This window comes from Arvicanthis niloticus, chromosome 13, assembly GCF_011762505.2.
Source record: "Arvicanthis niloticus isolate mArvNil1 chromosome 13, mArvNil1.pat.X, whole genome shotgun sequence".
Classification (NCBI taxonomy): domain Eukaryota; kingdom Metazoa; phylum Chordata; class Mammalia; order Rodentia; family Muridae; genus Arvicanthis; species Arvicanthis niloticus.
Genome location: NC_047670.1, coordinates 59,150,577 through 59,170,907, shown reverse-complemented (window position 1 = coordinate 59,170,907; position 20,331 = coordinate 59,150,577). Strand labels below are relative to the sequence as shown.

The window sequence follows — 20,331 nt, the reverse complement described above, 5'->3', positions numbered from 1 at the left end:
CACTTCTATAGTGTAAGGAGCCCTGAGGGGTGTGGGCATCTCAGAGGCACTTGTTTCTCACAGTACATTTTTCAGAGCTGACCCTGTGGGTTTCCACATGGAAATCCTTTCCTAAATGCTCTCAAAAGCCTTAATCTCTGTTCTTCCTCCCAGGAGGGCCAGGGGCGGGAGGCCAAGCACAGAGCAATTAAGCAGCTTAGGGCTCTAGAGGAAATGGAAAGGCAAGTAGGGTACAGAGAAGTCCTCCCAAGGGCTAGAGGAGTCCTCCCCGAGGCTATAGGAGCTGTGCCACCATCAGGACTCAGTTCTGAGCTTTTGTCACATTTGTGTGATAGTCAAGCTTGTCCTCTCCCTCGGACAAATTAAACTGTCCAGGGTCAGCATCTGTCCCTAGAGGTACACACACACACACACACACACACACACACACACACACACACACACACACACACACCTCAAGGTTCAGGCTACTAGGAGAAGTGGGGCTCTACACATATATGTCAGGCCTAGAGCTAGTTGTCAACCTCTGAATTACCCCGGTGGCCGTCAGCTCTCTGATCCAGATGGAAGCAGAGTCCATTGCTCCCTTGGTGACCAGGTGGAGAGTGTCTGAGGGCAGAAGGCTGAGCTAGGGTCTGGGACAGTGTGGGCCGAGAGAGGGGCGCTTCTCTGTTGCCTGGGCGTGGCTCTTCCATGCTGAACTGTTTTATTGGCACTGAACCTGGACATAGTCCCAGATTGGTTTTGGGAGGCTGGTCTTTGCTGTAGAGACACCAGAACCCTGTGAAGGAGATGTGGGCTGCCCTGAAGATGGCAGGGACTGGGGGGAGGGCATAATACAGCCAAGATATACCCCTTGCATCACATAGGCTGCGGTCCTGGGTCCCTTTTTCTATGATATGACTGTTCTGGGCACTTTCCCCGAGTGACAGTGAGCTAGACCATTCCATGTTTGCATTTCTGGGTCTGTTGTATTTCCACAAACACAACGGCTGGCAAATTCTTGCATAGGGTAGATTGTTTTAGAGTTCCCTTTTCTGTCATTTATGTAGTACTGAGACTCGAACCCAGGACCTTTTGTGTGCCAGCCAAGCACTCTCCATTGCCTTCCTTTTTAAGGCTGAGTAATATTCCACTGTGTGTATACATGTGGTCTGTTTATCCCCTCTTGTCTGTGGAGACTTAGGTTATTTTAGCTGCTGTAAACAAAAGCCTTGGTTATGGGGCTGTGAGTGCACGGCGAAGCCTCTGCTGTGGCTGGAGTCTCCTAGCGCTGTCCTGGGAATATTGTCTGTGGCTTCCTCTCTGGGACACACACAATCAGGAAAAGCTTATTCTCTACTGCTTGCTTCCTCTTTAGTCGGCTGCTGTGTCCCTGGTGCCTAGAAGGGTAGCCAAGCCAGCATCTATTTGCAGTAAGGAAGTCACCCTTAGAGACAGAACACAGAGGCAGGGTTCCTAGCCCTGAGATGGCAGAGGTAGAGCACTTGTCATCCCCTTCTCCTGGACACTTTGGATGGATGGTGATTTCACCACCTGAGCCATCGGCATCCTTTGATTAAGTCTCATTTTGCCGTGAAAAGCAAAGGAGGTGCCGGGGCTGCTGGGGGAAGGTCACTCATTCCAGAGAGGAAATTGAATGGAGGTGTTTTTTATCCTCCATTTGCCAGCCCCGGCTCCTGGCTCCCGGCTCCCGCAAGCTCCTGCTGGCTGCTGCCTGTCTGCTGTCCTCTGCGGGTAACAAAGCAAATAGTGTGGGGAGACAGTTGCTGAGACTCTCTGTCTTATACAGGCAGCGCCGGACGGGTCAATGCCAGCCGGATGATGACCAGTTGTGGCCAGCGGTCCCGGAACGTGCTCGCAGTATTCTCTCTGTTGTTTCCCGCAGGTAAAACTTCTGTGGGGCTCGGGGGCTCAAGGGAGAGTTGGGGGGGGTCCCTTCCAGGGTACGGCTGCTGCTGGGGCTCTGCATGTCAACAGGGCAAGGGTACCTCAGTCTCCAGATGATGTTTCCCAGCCCTGAGATAAGCTGAGGTCCGTTGGATGTTGGATGTTGGGGGGATGGTGGGGCTGCCAGGAACCTTCAATTCACGTTTGCTTCTCTAGTTCTGCAAGTCAAAACTAACCCTGGAGATCACAGCTAGTGGCGGGGCCGGGATTCAGACCCAGGGCACTGTAGCCACACCCTCCTGGTACCTGGGCTGATACTGCATGCAAGCTTGGACTCACAGAAACCAGATTCTCCATGTCTCCAAACTAGATTTGAGCAAAGACCAGAGACAGCCCAGCACGGCCAGCCAGGACCTAGTCAGAGCCTGGCCCTTCACAAAGGCCCTCATGGCACCATCTGTCTGTCTCATTCCTCAGTCTTCATATCATTCTGTTACTTTGTATGTTTTTCCACATCTCTGTTCATCTATCTCTCTTATGTGCCCCTCTGTTTCTCTCATGTATCTCTTCTATATGTCCCAGCCCTCTTCCTCTATTGCACAACTGTCTGTCTCTTCTATTGTGTGTGGCTCTGTCTCTTCTCTCTGACCCTCCTCATGCCCTGGCCAAGCCATTGCTTGGGACTGGTGGCTTCCTTCCCTCATCCTTTGCTTGAGATGTAGTTTGGAGGGAAATTGTGATAGGACTCTCAGGAGAGCAGAGTAGAGGCCAAGCTGAGGCCAGAGTCTGGGGCCACCACCTCCCCAGCTCTTGCCATGTGATGGAGACCCTGGTCCCCACCTCTCCAGTTCTTTCCCATGTGAAGGCAAGCCTATGGAGGGAGGCCTGACTATGTGCTGCTATGTGCTGTGTCTTCCTATCTCTTCCCTATATAATGGGGGGCTGGTCCTTACCTCCTCAGTTCTTCCCTATGTAATGGGGGGCCCTGGTTCTCACTTTCCCAGCTCTTCCCCATGGGGTAGAGGGCCCTGGTTTTCACTATGCTGGGTGTGAGGACCCAGTCACCTCTTATTGCCACTGAGGACAGGGACACAGAGGAGACACGTGAGTGGTGGTCACACAGCTGAACAAGAGCTGACTCTGCCTGGGCCACCAGAGCTGGGGTTCACCATGCTTCACATAAGTACTGGAGTACTGGGGTTCACAAGAGCTGAAGGCAGTGAACCTGCACCCACCAGTGTTCAGAGCTCCTTGGAACCCCACCTCAGGGGCTCCGATCCTTCTCCAAAGAGGGGAAAAGGCAAGGGGGAGGTTTAATCCTGGTCCCCAGCCCAGGAATCCTCTGTCCCTGGGGAAGCAGCAGGGTCTCCTGGTCACTGGCTAATGGCTAAGGCCGGAGTGTCCAGGGACAGCTATGGGCTTGTGAGCTAAGTCCTGGGCAGGACCTGCCAGTCTCGCCCTCTGCCAAGGCCTGACAGCCCCCTGCTATATGTTGTATCTCATAGTTAAGAGGGCAGTCCTAGAGCTAGGCTTGGTCTTTCTGCTAGCACCCTAGGTGTGTCCAGCATTCCTAGGTGTCCATGCTAAGCACACAGAGCCACGGCAGGGCTTCAAGCCATGCAGGAGTCGTGGGAATTGACTGCTGTCCTCGGCCTCCACTGTTAGTCTCCCCATGTGCAGTTGCTTTGGGGCAGTGGTATGTCTCATGTTCCCTACCCTAAAGCTCTGTGCTATGGCAGGGCCAAAGAGCTTCCATTCTGACTAGCATGCTTGGTGGGTCAAGGCTCTGAGCCTCCCTTCTCTCTTCTGTTTGGTGGGAGTAGATGGGACTCGGTGGTATGTCTCCCTGGGGCACCACACCAAGTGGTCTCTGTGTCCCTGGATAGGCTCTTCTCAAGATCAGGGGTACACTGGAGAGTCACTACTTCCCCAGTGTGTCCACAGAAGGAGAAACTATCCTGCAGGCAAGGGCCTTTGGAGCCAGCCTAGGCCCCAGCTTTCAGGGCGTCCGCCCCCCTGCCAGCTGGCCCGCTGGGGTCCCCTGTGGTGGCGCTGTGTGGGCTGCAATCTAATAACCTCTCAACTGACAGCTTCTTGTGGGAGCTCTAAGAAGCCAGGGCCTTTGTGCCTGCGATTTGCCTGTGCCAAGAAGCCCCTTTTCAGTGATACAAATTAGATACAGCAAGCCCTTTATGAAGATACTAATTAAACCAGAGACAGCCGCTCTGCTTTCCCATTGTTGCTCTGTTCGAATTCGGTCCTGTTTATCACTATCAGCTCATCCTGCTTTGAGGCAGAGAAGGCTGAATAGGGGCCTCGTTCTGTGGGCCAGGGAGAGAGGATCATGGGCCAGCACAGCTGTCTCACTGTATGTGTGGAACCCAGAGGGGACCTTGCTCAGGCCTACGACAACAGCTTCTATAATGGAGTTACTACCTTCAATATAGGTGGACCCCAGGTCATGCACTCCTTTGTGGCCTGACACCAGGAAAGCCTGGCTCACAACCAACCTGCTCTGGGGCAAACAGAGAGAAAAAGAGAGATGGAGAGAGAGAGAGAGAGAGAGAGAGAGAGAGAGAGAGAGAGAGTTAGTTTGCAGAAGCTGGCTTCGAGTCTTGTGCCATCACCACTGACCAGCTCCTGCCTAGTCCTTTAGGCCTCCCAGGCTCAGTGTCTCTACTTTCAAAGTGACATCACATGCCTGCTAGGGTGACCGTGAATTTAGTGAGGAGACCCCCGGGACACAGAATAGGTGCCTAGTCACTATGGGCTGAGGTGCTGGAGGTGACCCACCTACGGGTGAGCCTCACGGAGCCCCAGGGAGCATCCAGCCTGGGCTGTTAGGACTGTTGTTGTGTCAGAGCTGGGGATAAGAGGTCCAGGAGGCTTTGGGGCAGAAGTGAGGCTCTTTCTGGACCCTGAAGAATTCCTAAGGAAGGGAGGAGGCAGTAGGACCCCAGAGCAGGCTCCCAGTCCCTTCTGCTCATCACCTGTGGGCTGCCAAGGGGTCCCTGGCAAACCCAATGTCTCTGTATTCCAGTCCTGTCTGCACATTTCCGGGTTTGTGAGCCTTACACGGACCACAAAGGCCGCTACCACTTTGGCTTCCATTGCCCCCGGCTCTCAGACAACAAAACCTTTGTCCTCTGCTGTCACCATAACAACACGGTCTTCAAATACTGCTGCAACGAGACGGAGTTCCAGGCGGTCATGCAGGCAAACCTTACGGCCGGCCCCGAGGGCTACATGCACAAGTGAGTAACAACTCCCCTCACCTCCCAACTGCTCTGGCCACTGGCCACTGGCCCACCCCTGCCCTGGGGATGCTCCAGACAACACACGCCAGGAGGCAGGCCTAGAAGGAGCTTCGCAAAGACTTGAGGCAACCTGGGTTCCTGGCCTGACTGCTCTCTGAGCTTTACAGTTCCCATCTGAGAAATGGGCATAGGGAGCCCACCTGGCGGGGCCTGCTGCAGAGGTTGAGTGGGGTCATGTCGGTGAAGCTTGGAATTCCTCAGAACTCTTTGATGGCTTTCACTCAATAATATTGGTAATAGCATTGATGCTGAGTTCGATCCTTCAGAGGTAGTGAAAACACATCGAGATCAAATCTCCAAGAGGAATTTGCTGGCACAGAAGCAGGAGCTGTACTGCATGGGGCATGGCGGGTTAAAGTGGTACACAATTCTATTTGAATTGACCGTCTTTTACTGTGTTGGGGGGAGGAGGGATTATTGTGTTTCTTGTGTGCTGGCTGTCAATGTGGTTTTGCCAATTTCTTTTCCTACTACATTTTTGGTGTTTTTTAATTTTTAACAAGAAATCTTGATATATGACGGAAACATGCTACAAATATTTTCCAGTGCACGTCTTTCACTTTGAGGTGCTTTTTACGCATGCTCACAGTCTTGGGAATCACAGAATACCTATTTATTTTTTTATGGCGTCTAATGTTTGCCCTCTTGAGAAAGGCCTTTTCTTCTAAGAGCATTGAAAAATTCTCCCGTCTTCTATTTCATGTTTCAAATTTTTGCTTCCCAGTCTCTTACCTGTTGTTAGGGTCAGACTTATTCTAGTGTAAATATTCCAACAAGAACTGGGTTTTATTATCTTTTGCATACCGAGAATGTCTTAATTTCTTTTCCCATTGTTGTGATAAGATACCCTGACAAGGGCTTAGTTGACTCACAGTTTCTGGGAACACAGTCCATCATGAGGAAGCAAACATGGCAGCAGGTAGGGAAAGTCTGGCAGAAAAAGAAGGAAGCTGGCTGGCCACATTGTACCTGGGAAGCAGGGAGTGAAGAGGAACTGGGTCCAGGTTATAAGGACTGGTCACCAGCCCTGGTTATTCACTTCTTCCAGCAAGGTTCCCTGTCCTAATGGTTCCACAGCCTTCCCCAACAGCGCCACCAGCTGGAGGCCAGTGTCCAAGCACTCCAGCCTGTGGAGCCCCATGTTCCTGCTGAGCTGTCTGCCTTCTTTCTGTCTACTGGTGTGACATTCAAGCTCACCCTATGCTATAATGTGCCACATGTGAACCCTAGGGCAGAGTGTCACAACTCTATGGCCTTTGCTGGTCCGTGTCATATGCTAGCGTTACACTGTGTGAATTGCTGACTTCTAGTCTGACTTCATGTTTCTATGGTTCAATCGTCCCGGCTCTTTAGACCCCAAGTTTTAAAACTTGCTTATGTGATTCTCCTGCTCTGCCAGCCCCATCAGAACAAAACCAAAAGGTCCTGTTAGTATCCCCCTACTGCAGTTAGCTTCACATAAGGAACAACTTCTTGCGATATTGTTTCTTTTTCAGTTTTTGGTGTTGACTGCTTCCACTCATGAACACACAGCCTGTTTACCCATTGATTCAGATTTCTTAGGCAAATGTTCCACCGTCAAGCTATCTGTCCCCAGCCCTTCGGATTTTCTTTTGTAATGCTTTTGGTTTTCTATGTAGGGAAGACGTGGGTGACGTCTGCATTTGTTTCTAGCTTGTTCTTTTCACGTTGCTTTCAGAAATAGCCTCTTTTCCTTTTACCCTCCTGACTAGGGATGATCAAAAATTAGGAATCTTTATTCATGAATTCTGTCCTCAGTTTTTGTAACACTTTGTCAATCGATTCTCTCCTGTTTCCAGTTATGCCACTTGGAAGAAATAACCCTATATCCCCCTTTCCTGGCTTGTGAGGCAGGGTGGTCCTGAACTTGCGAACTTGCGTGCAGCCTCCTGAGTCCTGATGCCAGCCTTACTTTCACATTTTGTGGCCTCAGGGTTTTGGTTGGATGGTTGGTTTTTTTCGGACAGGGTTTCTCTGTGTAGCCCTGGCTGTCCTGGAACTCTCTCTGTAGGCCAGGCTGGCCTTGAACTCACAGAGATCCACCTGCCCCTGCCTCCTCAGTGCTGAGCTTAAAGGCGTGGCTTTTTGTTGTTCTTGGTTTTGTTTGATTTTGTTTGGTTATTTGGTTTTCTTTTTCCAGCTACATAGGCTAGTGTCCCTAAAACATGCCAACGGTCAGGCATTCTATTATCCTTGTCGTTATGGGAAGCTTCAAATCTTTCCCTGGGGGGTTGAAGGATTTCCCATGTAGGAAGGATGGACTGAATGTGGATATTATGGAGTGGCTATTGATAAGACGTGTGGTAGCGCTGGGAGCAACAGGGCTGAGGAGCTGAGCCTCTAGCTCTGTCTGCCTCTGGAGCTTGAGGCTTTGCTACCAGGCTCTGCTCACTCTGGAGAAGGTGCCTCTTTCCTTTGGGTGGGCAGGAGATGCAGACTCTCTGACTATCATCCAAACCTCTCCTCCTCCCACCATGGCCAAGCTCCTGAGAGCTCCTTTCTCAGATGCACGGTGCTTCCCCTGAATATCCTGCCATCTGCTTGGGCCTCTGAATAATCCTGTGTGTGAAGTGGCTCAGCAAGCCCCGTCCATCATAGCAGGGGCTGGAACCGAGCCTGGAATTTGGCCTAAGCCTTTTGTAAGACCACGGGCTATTTCCATGAGGGGGGAGGGTAGTGCCAGGACTGGGGCTGGGACTCAGAGTGCTACAGGTGCCCTGTGAAAGTCAGGCAAGAGGCTGGGCTCCACAACCAGACTTCCTCGAGGTCTGGCACCTGGGGTCTGGGAGCCTCCCTTAGAAGCCCACAGGTTTCTATAATCTGCTCCCACAGGGTTTCCCACAAAGCAGGCACAGGGGCCTGGCTGTTGCTGCTGGCTGCCAATACCAAGGGCCTTCCCCCAGAGGGAGTGGGAACCGTGATGCTCTGAAGCTTCACTTGGGTTTTTAATCATTGGCTTTCAGAAGCACTCCCGGGGCAAGGTATCTGTGAATCGCTGTGCTGATCATAGGGAGATCCTACACGCACCCCGCTGACACCAGTGACCCTTGACAGATGTGGGGCCTGCTGACTTAGGGCATCCACCTTTTGTTAGTGTCTAGCCGTCTTCCTGATACTTCCTCTCCATGGATGGGGGTGTGAGGTGAGATAGCCGGAACCTGCTCCTCATCACCAAGCCCGCACCTCTTCTAAGGGAGCCAAGGCAGCCAGATCTAAAGTAAAGCAAAGTAAAGTAAAGCAGGTGGGATGAGTAACTCTGGGCTGACTCCTCGAAGAGGAGGAGGGGACAAACATGAGACTGTGTTAGCCCTGGTCTCCCAGATGGGACAGGGCTTCCAAGGCAAGGTCAGGGCCTCCCAACCAGGGGTGGGGCTTCTCAGCCAGGGGCAGGGCTTTCTAGTCAGGGGTGGGTCCTCCCAACCAAGGGCGGGGCTTCTCAGCTAGAGGTAGAAAATCCCAATTGGTTGGGATTTCCTGAAAGCTCTAAGCTGCATTTTTGTATCATAGAGCAAGTTATTGGCATGAGGACCCTGGGGACCTAATCAGTCCACAAAAGCCAGAATGTAGCTTAGAAGGGAATCAAGCTCCACAGAGGGGCAATGGGAGGCCTCTGTCCTGTTTCCAGGCTTTGGGGCTTTGTGGCGAGGACCCAGGCCCAGGGACCTGTAGCAGGGATTGACTTCCAGGTGGACTCAGTTATAGAGGGGTGACACGAGGTGAATCTTTGGGAGTTAGAAGTCAGGATGATGGCCTGAAACATGGTCAAGGAAGGTCACTGTAGGGTGGGCTCACAGTGTGGAGACCCCTTGTGGATTCACTACCATTTAGGGCCTTTGTCATACCAAAGTCGTAGCCGCCCTGGGTCTTTCTCAGCCTCAGACTCTCTGGGAGGGAGAAGGGAGGGACCAAAAACATGTTGATGACATCCCTTGTCCTAAACCCCAGCAGGTTGACAAGAGTCAAGGCTGGGGACACAGACACCCTTGTTCTGTCATCCAGCCACAGGTCCAGAAAGCTGGGCCTTGTCTGAAGCTAGGGAAGCTGTCCACTCTCCACTGAGGCTGGAGATCCAGAATCTCAGACCTGTCCTAATGGTTCAAGCCAGTTGTGACCCCCCAGAGGGCCTTGTTCAGAGTGCAGGCTCCTCCCCCTCCACCGCAGTGAGTCAGCAGGAGGTGGGTTGGTGACCTGATCTTATTTATTTGTGTTTTTTGGATGAACAGAGTGTTGTGTGGCGACTCCGGCTGCCTGGCAGAAAAGCAAGCCACTGAACGAAAGGAGGGTGCTTTGCCAATTCCACCACCACAGCGAGATGCCTGCTTCCAGCCCAGCAGGCAGCCAGGGGCCAAATGAGGGCCAGCCAGGCATCCTGCACCCCTCCCAGGCAGGCCTTGTCCCTGACAAGTCAGGGGAGAGCTTTGCTCAGAGCTGAAGAAGAAAGCAATCAGCACCCTTTCTTTGTCTCTCTGTCTCTGTCTGTCTGTCTTTCTGTGTTTCTCTGTCTCTCTCTCTCTCATGCCTGCATGCATGCTCTCTCTGTGTGGGTGTCTGTTTCATTCTCTGTCTATGTCTGTCTGTCTGTCTGTCTGTCTCTCTCTCTCTCTCTCTCCCCCTCTCTGTCTCTCTCTGTTTCTCTCTGTCTCTCTTTGTGTGTGAATCTCTCTTTGAATCTGTCTGTCTCTGTCTCTGTCTCTCTGTGTGAATTTCTCTCTGAATCTCTTTTTTCTCTCTCTCTCTCTCTCTCTCTCTCTCTCTCTCTCTCTCTCTCTCTTTCTCCCCCCCCCCCACCAGGGGCAGGATGCCAGGCAGTGACTAGGGAAGAGGAGGCTGCAGGTGTGGAGATGAGTCTCCAAAAAAACAGAGCAGTTGGCGCTCCTGGGCCTCACAGACAAGTCAAGGCCTCTTCTTCCTGGGCTCTGCCAAAGCCCTCCTTTCTCAGTGGTCATAGTGAAGCTTCCAGTGTGGAGTTATCAGTCTGAGTCCCAGCACCCTAGTGACCCCATGTGGCCTATCATGTGGCCTCCAGCTTTGAATGTTGACTAGCTTTGAATTTTGCCTGGCTACCCAGAGTAGGGTAGGAATCACTGGGTCACAGTCTCGCCAAGGCTTGTCAGGTGTAAAATCTCTTTCCACAGTATCCTTCTTGAGAGGGCCTTCTAGAACTATCATAGTTTCTTGCCTGAACACCTCTTCCCCGAACCCTACAAATAGATATCCCCCCCCAGGACTTCCCTGCCATCCATACAGAGTTATAACATGTGAGCAAGTCCAATAAGCAGGTCTAAGACCCAGAGAGGGAGGAAGTGTGCCTGAAACCACACAGCTCATGAGGCCATAGCAATACCTATCCCATTGTCACCTGGACCCAGCTGTACTGAGGTAACATCCTCATGGGACACTTGTAGCTCTGTACATGGAATGTCATGGCCCAGGCTGGTGTCGTGGTCCCCATCTAGTGCAGGATGATCTGTGGCAGAGGAAAAGCCACAAAAATGAAGTGTCACGTGGCTCTGGCCAGTGCTGTCCACATCACACCCAGTTCCACTCCAGCCCTGGAGAGAGGCATCTGCATGTTTGTTCAGGGACCGAGTCTGGGTGGGCTATAGGTCGAACTGGCTCTGTGTGCAGCATCCTGCCTCCTGACCCTGTGGTCCTGTGCTTTGGTTAAGCCTATTAGCAGCAAGGCCCAAAGAGACAGCAGTTGACCCCACTGGAACATCCATCTCCTGGCAAGGAAAGGGACATTTTATTTTATTTTTTTTTTATACAAGTGAGCTCTACCTCCCAAGTTAGTAAACATAAGACCCATGCCACCCATGACCACAGCAGCCAGCCTTTTCCTGGACATTCGACCTTAGGCAAGGTCTCATGCTTGTCTGCACCTAGACCTATTGAGGCATCCTCAGTGATTTTTATTTGTGATTGTTTAGATACAGGGTCTCATTTTATAGCCCAGGCTAGCCATGAACTCGAGATCCTTGTTCTTCAGTCTCTCCAGTGCTGGGATCCCAGGTGAACACCATCACACCCAGCTTCCTCTGTGATCACAAGTGTGCACCACCACACCTGGCTTCCTCTGTGATCACAGGTGTGCACCACCACACCTGGCTTCCTCTGTGATTACAGGTGTGCACCACCACATCTGGCTTCCTCTGTGCTTCACATGAGCCTGTCCTTATAGGTTTCTTCTCTATCTGTTTTGTTTTGTTTTGTTTTGTTTGAGACAGGGTCCCATGTAGCCAAGGCTAGCTACCAACTCTCTAGGAAGCCAAGGATGACTTTGAAGGCTTAATCTTCCTACTTCTACCTTCCAAAAGCTGAGATTAAAGGCATCTTATGTACCTTTTATGTAGTATGTGGATAAAACCCAGGGCTTCCTGCACCAGAAAACAAACAAACAAACAAACAAACAAACCCTCTACAAGCTGAACTGCAGCCCCTGCCTCCAAAGTCCCTTCTTTTTTCTGGACCTCATACCAGTTTGTAAAGGCTTACAGTTACACCCCCAAAGCAGGACATGTACTCACTCCTACTTCAAGGCAGAAACTGAGGCTTATCTCCCTAAGACTAATAGAAAGTGAATTTTGAGGAGCTGAATATAGGTCCCAGTGGCTCCCACCTGCTGAGCCTGAGTCTCCATTGAAAGGCTGACAGGGCCACTTCCACAGTATTCTCTGCGTTCCTACTTCATGGATCAAGTCTGCACAGGCTGTTCCCATTTTCACCTGCCCAACCCAACCAGCAGGACAAGACTTCTGCTGCCAGGGTCTTCTTGCTCTGACTGATGGGTTGGGCTACTGCTCCCATGACTTCCAGGTTGGGCGTGGTGGTGGTGGTGGTGGTGATTTCCATCCCAGGCTGGGCCAGGCTGCAGCTGTCTGCTAATGGCTTCTCTGCTCCGCAGACACATTGCAAGTCCTCCAGCGGGAAGGTTCTATTATCGCTTTGGAAACCCCAAGGAAGCTGACTCACACAGACTTGCACGCGGCGCCTGCCACCGTCTGAGGCTGGGCGGTCACAGAAGCCTGGCCGCAGCATCTGTCTTTTATCTTTGCCCTCCACGCAGGCGTGGCCAAGACCCGGCATCTGGGTGCAGTTAGTTTCCAGATTGCATATTTTAAATGGCATTTTAAAAATTAAAGACTCAAATCCTTGCAGCTGGCAGGCCTTAGAGAGCATGGCCTGGGGGGTTGCAAGCTGTCGTGGAGAGCTCTGTGGTCCTGGCACCCCACCTGCCACACACAGGGCATGTCCCCTGTAGGCAGCACCTTCTGCAGAATTGGGAATAAATAAACAGACAGGTGGGGATACTGTCCGGCTGCAAAGGCCTAAGCCCAAGCTCCACACACATGGGGCTTTCATTAGAGAGAATGCTCAGACAGGACTTGCTCTTCATCCCTAATACAGGCGGAGCCAGAAGGAGAACACAGAGGCTGGAGACTCCCTCTCTGGTGTCTGTTTTAGATTTGACCTTGGGTTTTCCCAAGATTTAGCACACTCTGAGGTTGTAGGGACCTGACTCCAAACTTTTGGCCTGGCATGGAAATTCCTGTCCCCCTCCAACCGGAAGTCATGGGAGGATTGGTCCAGCCCATCAGTCAGAGCAGGAAGACTCTGGCTGCAGCAGTCCAGCCCTGCTGGTTGGATTGGCTGGGTGGGAACTGTGAATAGCCCTCTTCAGACCTCATCCATAAACCGGGAATCACAGAACATACTGTGGAAGCGACCCTGTCATCCTCACAATGGAGATGCAGGCTGAGCAGGTGGGAGCCACTGGGACCCAAATTCAAAAGTCACTTTCTGTAGTCTTAAGGAGATGAGCCCCAGTTTCCAATTCTGCGAAACACAAATGGCTTAGTCACTGTGAGTGATGGCATGTGCTGCCTATATGGGGCTCACCTGTAAAATGGGGTCCACACTCTGTGCCCAGAGCACGTGGCACAGGGTCAGAACTGAAAGTGTCCCTGTTCATCACACAACTGTAGCACCTGGCCAGTGCTGGTCAGTATCATGCTGTGTCCTGCCCATTCCCAGTTCTCACAGTGTCGGCACCACACGGGTGTGTTTGACATGCAAGGACAAGGTTGACCCCAACCTGCCTTAGAGCTGTCTCATGGGGCTACTACAGTCTTACAAAAACCTAGTGACATTGTGACCCACATGAAGTTTTAAGGAGGCTTCCTGATGACCACACTGCGACCCAGCATCAGGATCTGCCGGGCACAGGAAGCAGGGAGCCGGCTTGGCAGAGGTGCATCACAGATGTGAGGCTAGATCTCTAAGTCTCGTGTGGTAACTTTGGAACTGCATATGTTGGGCTTCACCAAGGTGCTCTGGGAAATTCAAATCCTGATACTGTCGTCATGGTTGGGAAATCGTAGAGAAGACTTTGGTCCCCTAGAGGTAACTCTCCCTACCCAATTTCCACCTTAGACATGACAGGTCTGTTTCTTTCCATCTTAACACTGTGCAGGGCAGAGGGGACCTTCAGCTGCCCCTTGCCCTGTGCTCACTTTTCCAGTGTTTCTAGCTTTAGACAGGGCCACCACCCCTCCTGCTCTGGATGCCAAACAGCATCTGCAGAGAGCAGCCCTGCTCCCTCCCCGCCTCCTCAGCCCCCAGGCTGCTGCCATAGGAACCACCAGGAACAGCCTGGTTTTCAAAGCCCTGCCATGGGGGCTGCAAGAGAGAGAAATCTGGGGAGAGCTGGGTGCCTGGGACCAGAGCCCACCTAGACATCTGTCTCCCACGCGACTCCAGCCTATAAGTGAATTGGGCTCTTGGCCTTTTTCCTCTGGCAGGCATTCTCTTCTGTGCCCTGACACTTCCAGGCAAAGCCAGTGTCCATTAATAAAAGGCTCAACGCTTGGCTGTCAGTCATTCACACCTTTTCATCGTAGTAGTTGGCTGAGAGCTGAGGTTGCAGAAAGAAGCTAAGACTTCCCTGTTTAGGATTCTGCTGGGTACTGAGCCCAAGTACTGACTGGTACTGAGTTCTAAGCACCTGTCTTGAGGCTGCCAAGCTCCATGTGCACAGCATGGCAGAGCCTTACCAATAGCCCTTCCCCCCTAGACCCCCACTGCCCTGACTCCCAAGACAAGTCTTCTGTTCAAGAAATTGGCCAGCTGGGAAACACTCCTGAATATAGAAAGAAAGTGGGCTTACTGGCTTTGCTTCTGCCCTGGCAGGGCTGGGCAGGAGGATAGCCACTATCTCACCACCAGAGCCCACCGCTGGAACTAGGGGTCAGCCTTGAAAGATAAAGGGAAGGGCATCTTTAGTTGAGGAGAGACTTAAGACCACATAGAGATGGGAGTGGCTTCTCATAGACCACACAGCAAAGCAGACCCAGGAGATCAGGCTAAGCTCAGTTCCTAGCTTATACAGGCAGTAGCTCCAGGTCCTTCTGGAGTGGAGGTTTCCAGCTTGCTTCTTCTAGGCTGGTCAGCAGCCTCTTCTCAACACCCTGGCTGGCCCATGCCCACTCAAGCAGATGCCCATGGCAGGGAACAGACTGAAGTGGGTGTCACTTGAGCAGTTAATAAACCAGTCCCTTTAAACGTCCCAGTCCCTGACAAGTTTGAGGCAGCAACCCAGCTGTGGTGGCAAACCTTGAGGCAGCCCACCCTGAAGGAATAAGACCCCAACCTGGGGCGGGGGCATCAGGGGCACAGATATGCCAAGATGACGGGGGGGGGGGGCAAAAAAGAGGTTGGGCTTCATGAAGACTTTGGGGACTGGAGCAATCTCAAATGAGGGTGCCCCAAACAGTGAGACAGAGGGGAAGGAGGTGGGGATGTGGGAAAGGCTACCTGGCAGAGGGCTTGGTACTGGGCAGGGAGTGGCCAGTTGTGTGCTTCAGTGCCCAACACATGTAAAGAGACAGCCGAGCTTACAATGGGTTGGGAGCGTTTGAAGTATTAAATTCTAAGGACTCTTGCCACCTCTGCCAGGAGACTGCAGCCTCTGTGGGGGAACAAAGGGGTGATGGAGTGGCCAGGGATGTGTTTTGGCTAGTAGGGTGTTTTCCTAGCACACACAAAGCCCCCAAGCTTTATTCCCTTGGCCTACAAACCAAGCACTTGTCATCGAAACGCTCTGGAAGTGGAGGCAGGAGCACCAGAAATTCAAGGTTATCTTTGGCTTACATAGCAAGCTCCAGGCCAGCCTGGGCTACAAAAGGCCTTATCTTTAAAAGAAATAAATAAGTCACTGAGATTAAGATTTCTCTGTGGTCAGAAGGAAACGATTAGCGAGGGCGGGGCTGAGCTGAGGTGGGAGTGATGGACAGCTGGGTAGGGAATTCTGCAGAGGTTCTGAAGATGTTGCCCCTGCAGGGGTGCCATGGGGTTCTGAGGCACATGGGGTGTCAAGATTTACTGTTTCCTCAAAACCATGATAGGACTCCAGCATGTACCCTTGGGAATGAGGCCAGGAGGGATGGAACAGGAGTGTCCCAGGGGCAGTTGTGATATGCGCAAAGCCAGCAGGGAGCCTGGCATATACAAGGAGAGGTGGGTGAGGTAGGGCCCCTGAGTCATGGGAACCTCAATATTCAGTTTAGCAAAACCAGAGCTCTTGCAGAGTGCCTGCTAGGGAAGGATCCACGGAGTCTAGCCTAGAGCATGGGCAGAGCCAGGGCAGTGGACTATGGGGTGCGGGCAGAGCCAGGGCAGTGGACTATGGGGTGCGAGGGACAGGGCAGGTAGGGGTGGAGCCTAGTGCCTGAAGTATGTTTGTCAACCTGTGGTGGATGCTGGCAGACAGGGCTGGGGCTTCTGGAAGTGTGGCTCAGTCTCTGCTTCTCTTTCCCAGCAACTACACGGCACTGCTGGGAGTGTGGATCTACGGCTTCTTCGTGCTCACACTGCTGGTCCTGGATCTGCTCTATTATTCCGCCATGAACTACGATATTTGCAAGGTTTACCTGACGCGGTGGGGGATCCAGGGACGCTGGATGAAACAGGACCCCCGGCGGTGGGGGAACCCTGCTCGAGCCCCTCGGCCAGGACAGCCGGCCCCACAGCCACAGCCTCCCCCTGGTGCCCTGCCGCAAGCCCCCCAGGCCGTGCACACACTGCGGGGAGACACACACAGCCCACCCTTGATGACCTTCCAGAGCTCATCTGCCTGGTGAGTGTTTGCAACAGCAGCCTGGGTGGACCGGACTCTATGACCGCAGCTGCGTTCAGACCGCAGGTGACCTGGTTATTTGCTGTCCTTAATGTTTGCCAAGGAGGGCTTAAAGCCACTCACTCATGGCGGTACATATGTCTAGAGGAGAAGCCAGAAAATATAGGTTGTCACTTGAGTTTCCTAGTGGCCAAGGCAAAAGGGGAAGTTGGATGGCTTATCAAGTTTTTGTGGTCTGGTCCAAGGAGAGAAAGCTTATCCATGACTGGGAGAAGAGTTTTCAGCATGAGGTCAGGAAGTAAATCTCAATGTATCCTTTAGTTCCTCTGCCATACATACCCGGAGGTGACTCAGGCAGGCTGTCCCGTGGAAGCTCAGGAGAAGGGATGCTGGCAAGGGATGTGACATATCAAAGGCTTGGCTGGTCTCATCTGGGCAGCTGTCATCTCTCCCCTACTCCAGTATGATGTTGGTGTGTGTGTGGGGGGTGGGGGGAGGTAGCACTACTGCCCAGAACTGAGAACTTTGAGAACAGGTGTCTCATGAGGTCAGCTAGCCCAAGGACAGAGATAAGCAAGGCCTTGGCTCAGGGTCATGGGTGGGCGGGGTCTGCAGCCTGGGTGGTAGCTGTAGTATTCAGATTCTGAACACAGGCATCCCTGGGGGTTGCAGCCCAGAGCCCAGCCTGCAAGATCATCTTGAACCTCTTACTGGTGACCTGCACCTTTCAGCACAGTGACCACCAGGCTCTGTGGGTGACTGGCCACCTATACCTCCTAGTACAGTGACCACTGGACTCGGCCAGCACATGCTGGCCAGTTTTGTTATATCACCCTCTGATCTTCCATCCCTGTGAGAAGCCAGTGTGGTGTACCATTCCTTGGGTTATTCTGGCACTGCCTGGCGCATAGTAGGCACGCGGTGCACCTTTGCTGCTTCTCCTGGGAGATATAAGCAAGCTTGTTAGGCACTGCTGGAGCGGCTCCCAGGTAGCGACCTTTTTCAATAATGAATGACGTGAATAATTAATCAGATGCACTTACAGACTCTTGCGCTTAGGCAATGAGGACCTGCCTGTCTATCATGTAGGAGACAGCCACTGTCTGTACTTCCTTGGGCGAGCCCTGGGCTGACTCCTGTGGTAGGAGGGGAGGGTGTGGAGAGCCACCATCAGGTGGAGAGCAAGACCCAGACCCAGGAGAAGCTGGACAGTGAGCAGTTTGTTTACTGTACCTAATCCCAAAGTATACAGCTCATGTCTGTGTAACAGAACCCCCAGAGCCCACTGGCTAACAGGACCTGGTGGGGTGCCTATGGGCACCCTGGGTTTAGTTGGACTGGGCCTCTTCTATCCTTTCCTTTGGGGTCCCCGCCTGTTGCCCAGGTGGATGTTGAAGGTTATTAGTGTTCTGTACTCACAGATGGAGTGTTCGGCTGTCTGGGGGCCCACAGTGCCTAGAGCTGTAGTTCCCACCTCTGCTCCTGATGTCCTGGGGTTACCTGCTGTGAGCTCTGTGTCTGTCTCAGTGTTCCCCTCCCCCACACTGGTTTTTATCAACATGGACATATTATGCACTTACTGTATGCCAAGTGCCATGCTGCATCTTTGGGATACAGGCGTAGAGGAGGTGGCAGGAGCGTGCCCAGAGCATGGAACTGTACAGAAGCTGGAGTTTATGGAGTCTGAGAGGTGTCTACCTGGCCGTGTGGGACACAAATACTGTGAAGCCCAACTGTCCCTGCCTCCTGGTTTCCTCTTCAGACTTGGAAAGTTGTGCCTGAGGCCACCCGGTTACCCATTCAAACCACGGCTCAGAGGCCCGCATATTACGTGTTGGGGAATGTTCTAGCCTCTGGCCACATTCACATACCACTTCTCAGTTACTTTCTGTCCTTGGATATGCTGTGACTTTGCATGAGGCTTCAGGGGGTTTTATTTTCCAGAGGAGAAACAAGGGGAGAGGGTTAGGAAGTCCTGTGAGACCTCCTCCTTTGTCACCCCATGGTCCCCTGGGAGACTAGAGGGGCAGGTGCAGGACTCTGGAGGATGTCTTCTGAGCTCAGCCCGTGGCTTCTCCCCTCTTCATCCTGACTTGTGTAGAAGACCTCTGCATCTTGGCTATCTGACTCTATGGCTTCTATGGCACACGGCCTCCAGCAGAGGAGCCAGGTCATCAAGAAGATGATGGTGGCAGACCCATATGTCACCTTGGCAGGGAAGGTCAAAGGCTCCTGCAAGATGGAAATCCAGGCAGCTATGGGTGGTCTTGGCTGCCCAGGCTCTAGGGTACCCCTGCCCTGTTATAGAGGAGACAGGAAAGCTGTGCTACCAGCCACCCAGCTAGCAGCAGGGTTACTACCAGGCCCCTGGCTACCAGCTGGGGCTTGATAAGTGACAAGCTCTGGGTGGCCCCTAAGTTGCCACTTCTGCAGCAATACTGAAGACCCCGGGGGCTGTAGCACAGCCCTGGCCCCTCAGGTCCTGTGAACAACAGTCTCTCTGCTCATTACTCTGTTCATCTCTATCTTAAGCAATATGACTGACTGAAGGCAAAACCAGGCGCCACATTAAGTCGCCAGGCGTACGGAGCTTCAGCCAGCTCTATGTCTCTAACTGAGTTAGGGAGTAGTGGAGTCTGGGTGAGTTGGAGAGTCGCTGCCTTCATTGAGTTTTACAGAGGAACTTTTGTTCAGATTCTCTGTTCGGATGACCTGAGACTTCTCCGTTCCCTGTGGCCTCAGTGTCCTCCACACCTGGAATCTCTCCTGACCTTCTCCGGGGCTCTGCCTTCCTCAGGCAGAAGTGTTCCAGCTTCCTCCTTGGCTACAAAGAATAGTGGCCACTGTCCCCAGACCAGCTTCTAGGTTTCCTCTCCAACTCTGTCCCCTGCTGATGGTCCCAGCAGCTTATTATCCTGTGGTTTCTGGTGGTTCCAGGCTCTCAGCCCATGTCAGGGCTGCCTATGGCTCACAGCAGATGCTCAGTGAGTCTGCGCTGACAGCTGACAGTGCAGCAGGTCAGCTGATGCACAGGCGTGGTGCAGGATCTGGCTGAGCATGGTCACCTCCAGCCCAGGCCCCCAGGGCCATCTGGAGGGAGCTGCTGGTGCCCTTCATGAAGGATATCTGCCTCTGCATCCTGTGACAGGTGGAGAGAGGTCAGTTGTCATGTTGGCCACCCCATCCTTGTCCTTGCAGTCACGGGCACATGTGTAGGGGAATATGCATGCACACACATACATGCACTTGCACACACGCACGTGTGTGAGAACACACACACACACACCACTCTTCCAAGCTTCACTGGGACTTGGTATCTTTTTTATCAGGGTCTCAAAGGTTAAATTGTTCCTACTTCATGGATGGGAAAACTGAGGCCTCATGTGCACTTGGGCCACAGGGCAGAGCTGAAGCATGGGCCACTCAGGGAGCCACATCGCCAAAAAGCCCACTCCAATATGTGTGGTGGCTCCTAAAGCTCCCTGGACATCCGCCACCTCCTCCCTACCCTGCCCCCCGGGGAACCTCCAAGTCAACTCTACTGAAAGGGTCTCCTCTCCCCAGCAACAAGAGGGTTCACTGTTCTGTTCACCTCCTGCTGGGGTCTCTGAGCCTTGTGACTTTTCTATGTTGCCTCCCTTCCTCCAGGAGAGGGTGTTTCAAACATCTGTACAGCCCATCTACTGGGTTCCCTGCCCAACACTCTGCCACTTCTGTCAGTAGACAAGGGAACTGAGGCACATAGCAATTTGATGACTGGCCGTGGGTCAGCCAGCAAGTCAGCGGTCAGCACTTGAAGACAGGTGGACTGATTCCAGCCAGATTGGAAGAGGCTGACCATCCCTGTCTTGCCCACACTGAGGCAAACAAAAGCCTGTCTTCCTGTCCCTAATCTTTGTACCTGGCAGCAGAGTGACCCTTTTAAAACAGAATCAAAACCAGCTAATGGAATTAAAACCCTCTTCACTT

The 20,331-nt window shown here is 52.6% G+C and overlaps 1 protein-coding gene across 5 annotated transcripts in view; it reads left to right on the top strand.

Moving 5' to 3' along the window:
• Positions 1 to 20,331, top strand: part of Shisal1 (shisa like 1) — a 67,792-nt gene that overhangs the window by 23,852 nt on the left and 23,609 nt on the right. For all 5 annotated transcript variants that reach the window (XM_034517343.2, XM_034517345.2, XM_076911781.1 and 2 more), the window contains exons 2-4: positions 1,793 to 1,888; positions 4,931 to 5,144; positions 16,045 to 16,362. In XM_034517343.2, coding sequence (XP_034373234.1) covers positions 1,822 to 1,888; positions 4,931 to 5,144; positions 16,045 to 16,362 — 599 coding nt within the window. In that variant the 5' untranslated portion in view covers positions 1,793 to 1,821. The remainder of the gene's footprint in view (positions 1 to 1,792; positions 1,889 to 4,930; positions 5,145 to 16,044; positions 16,363 to 20,331) is intronic.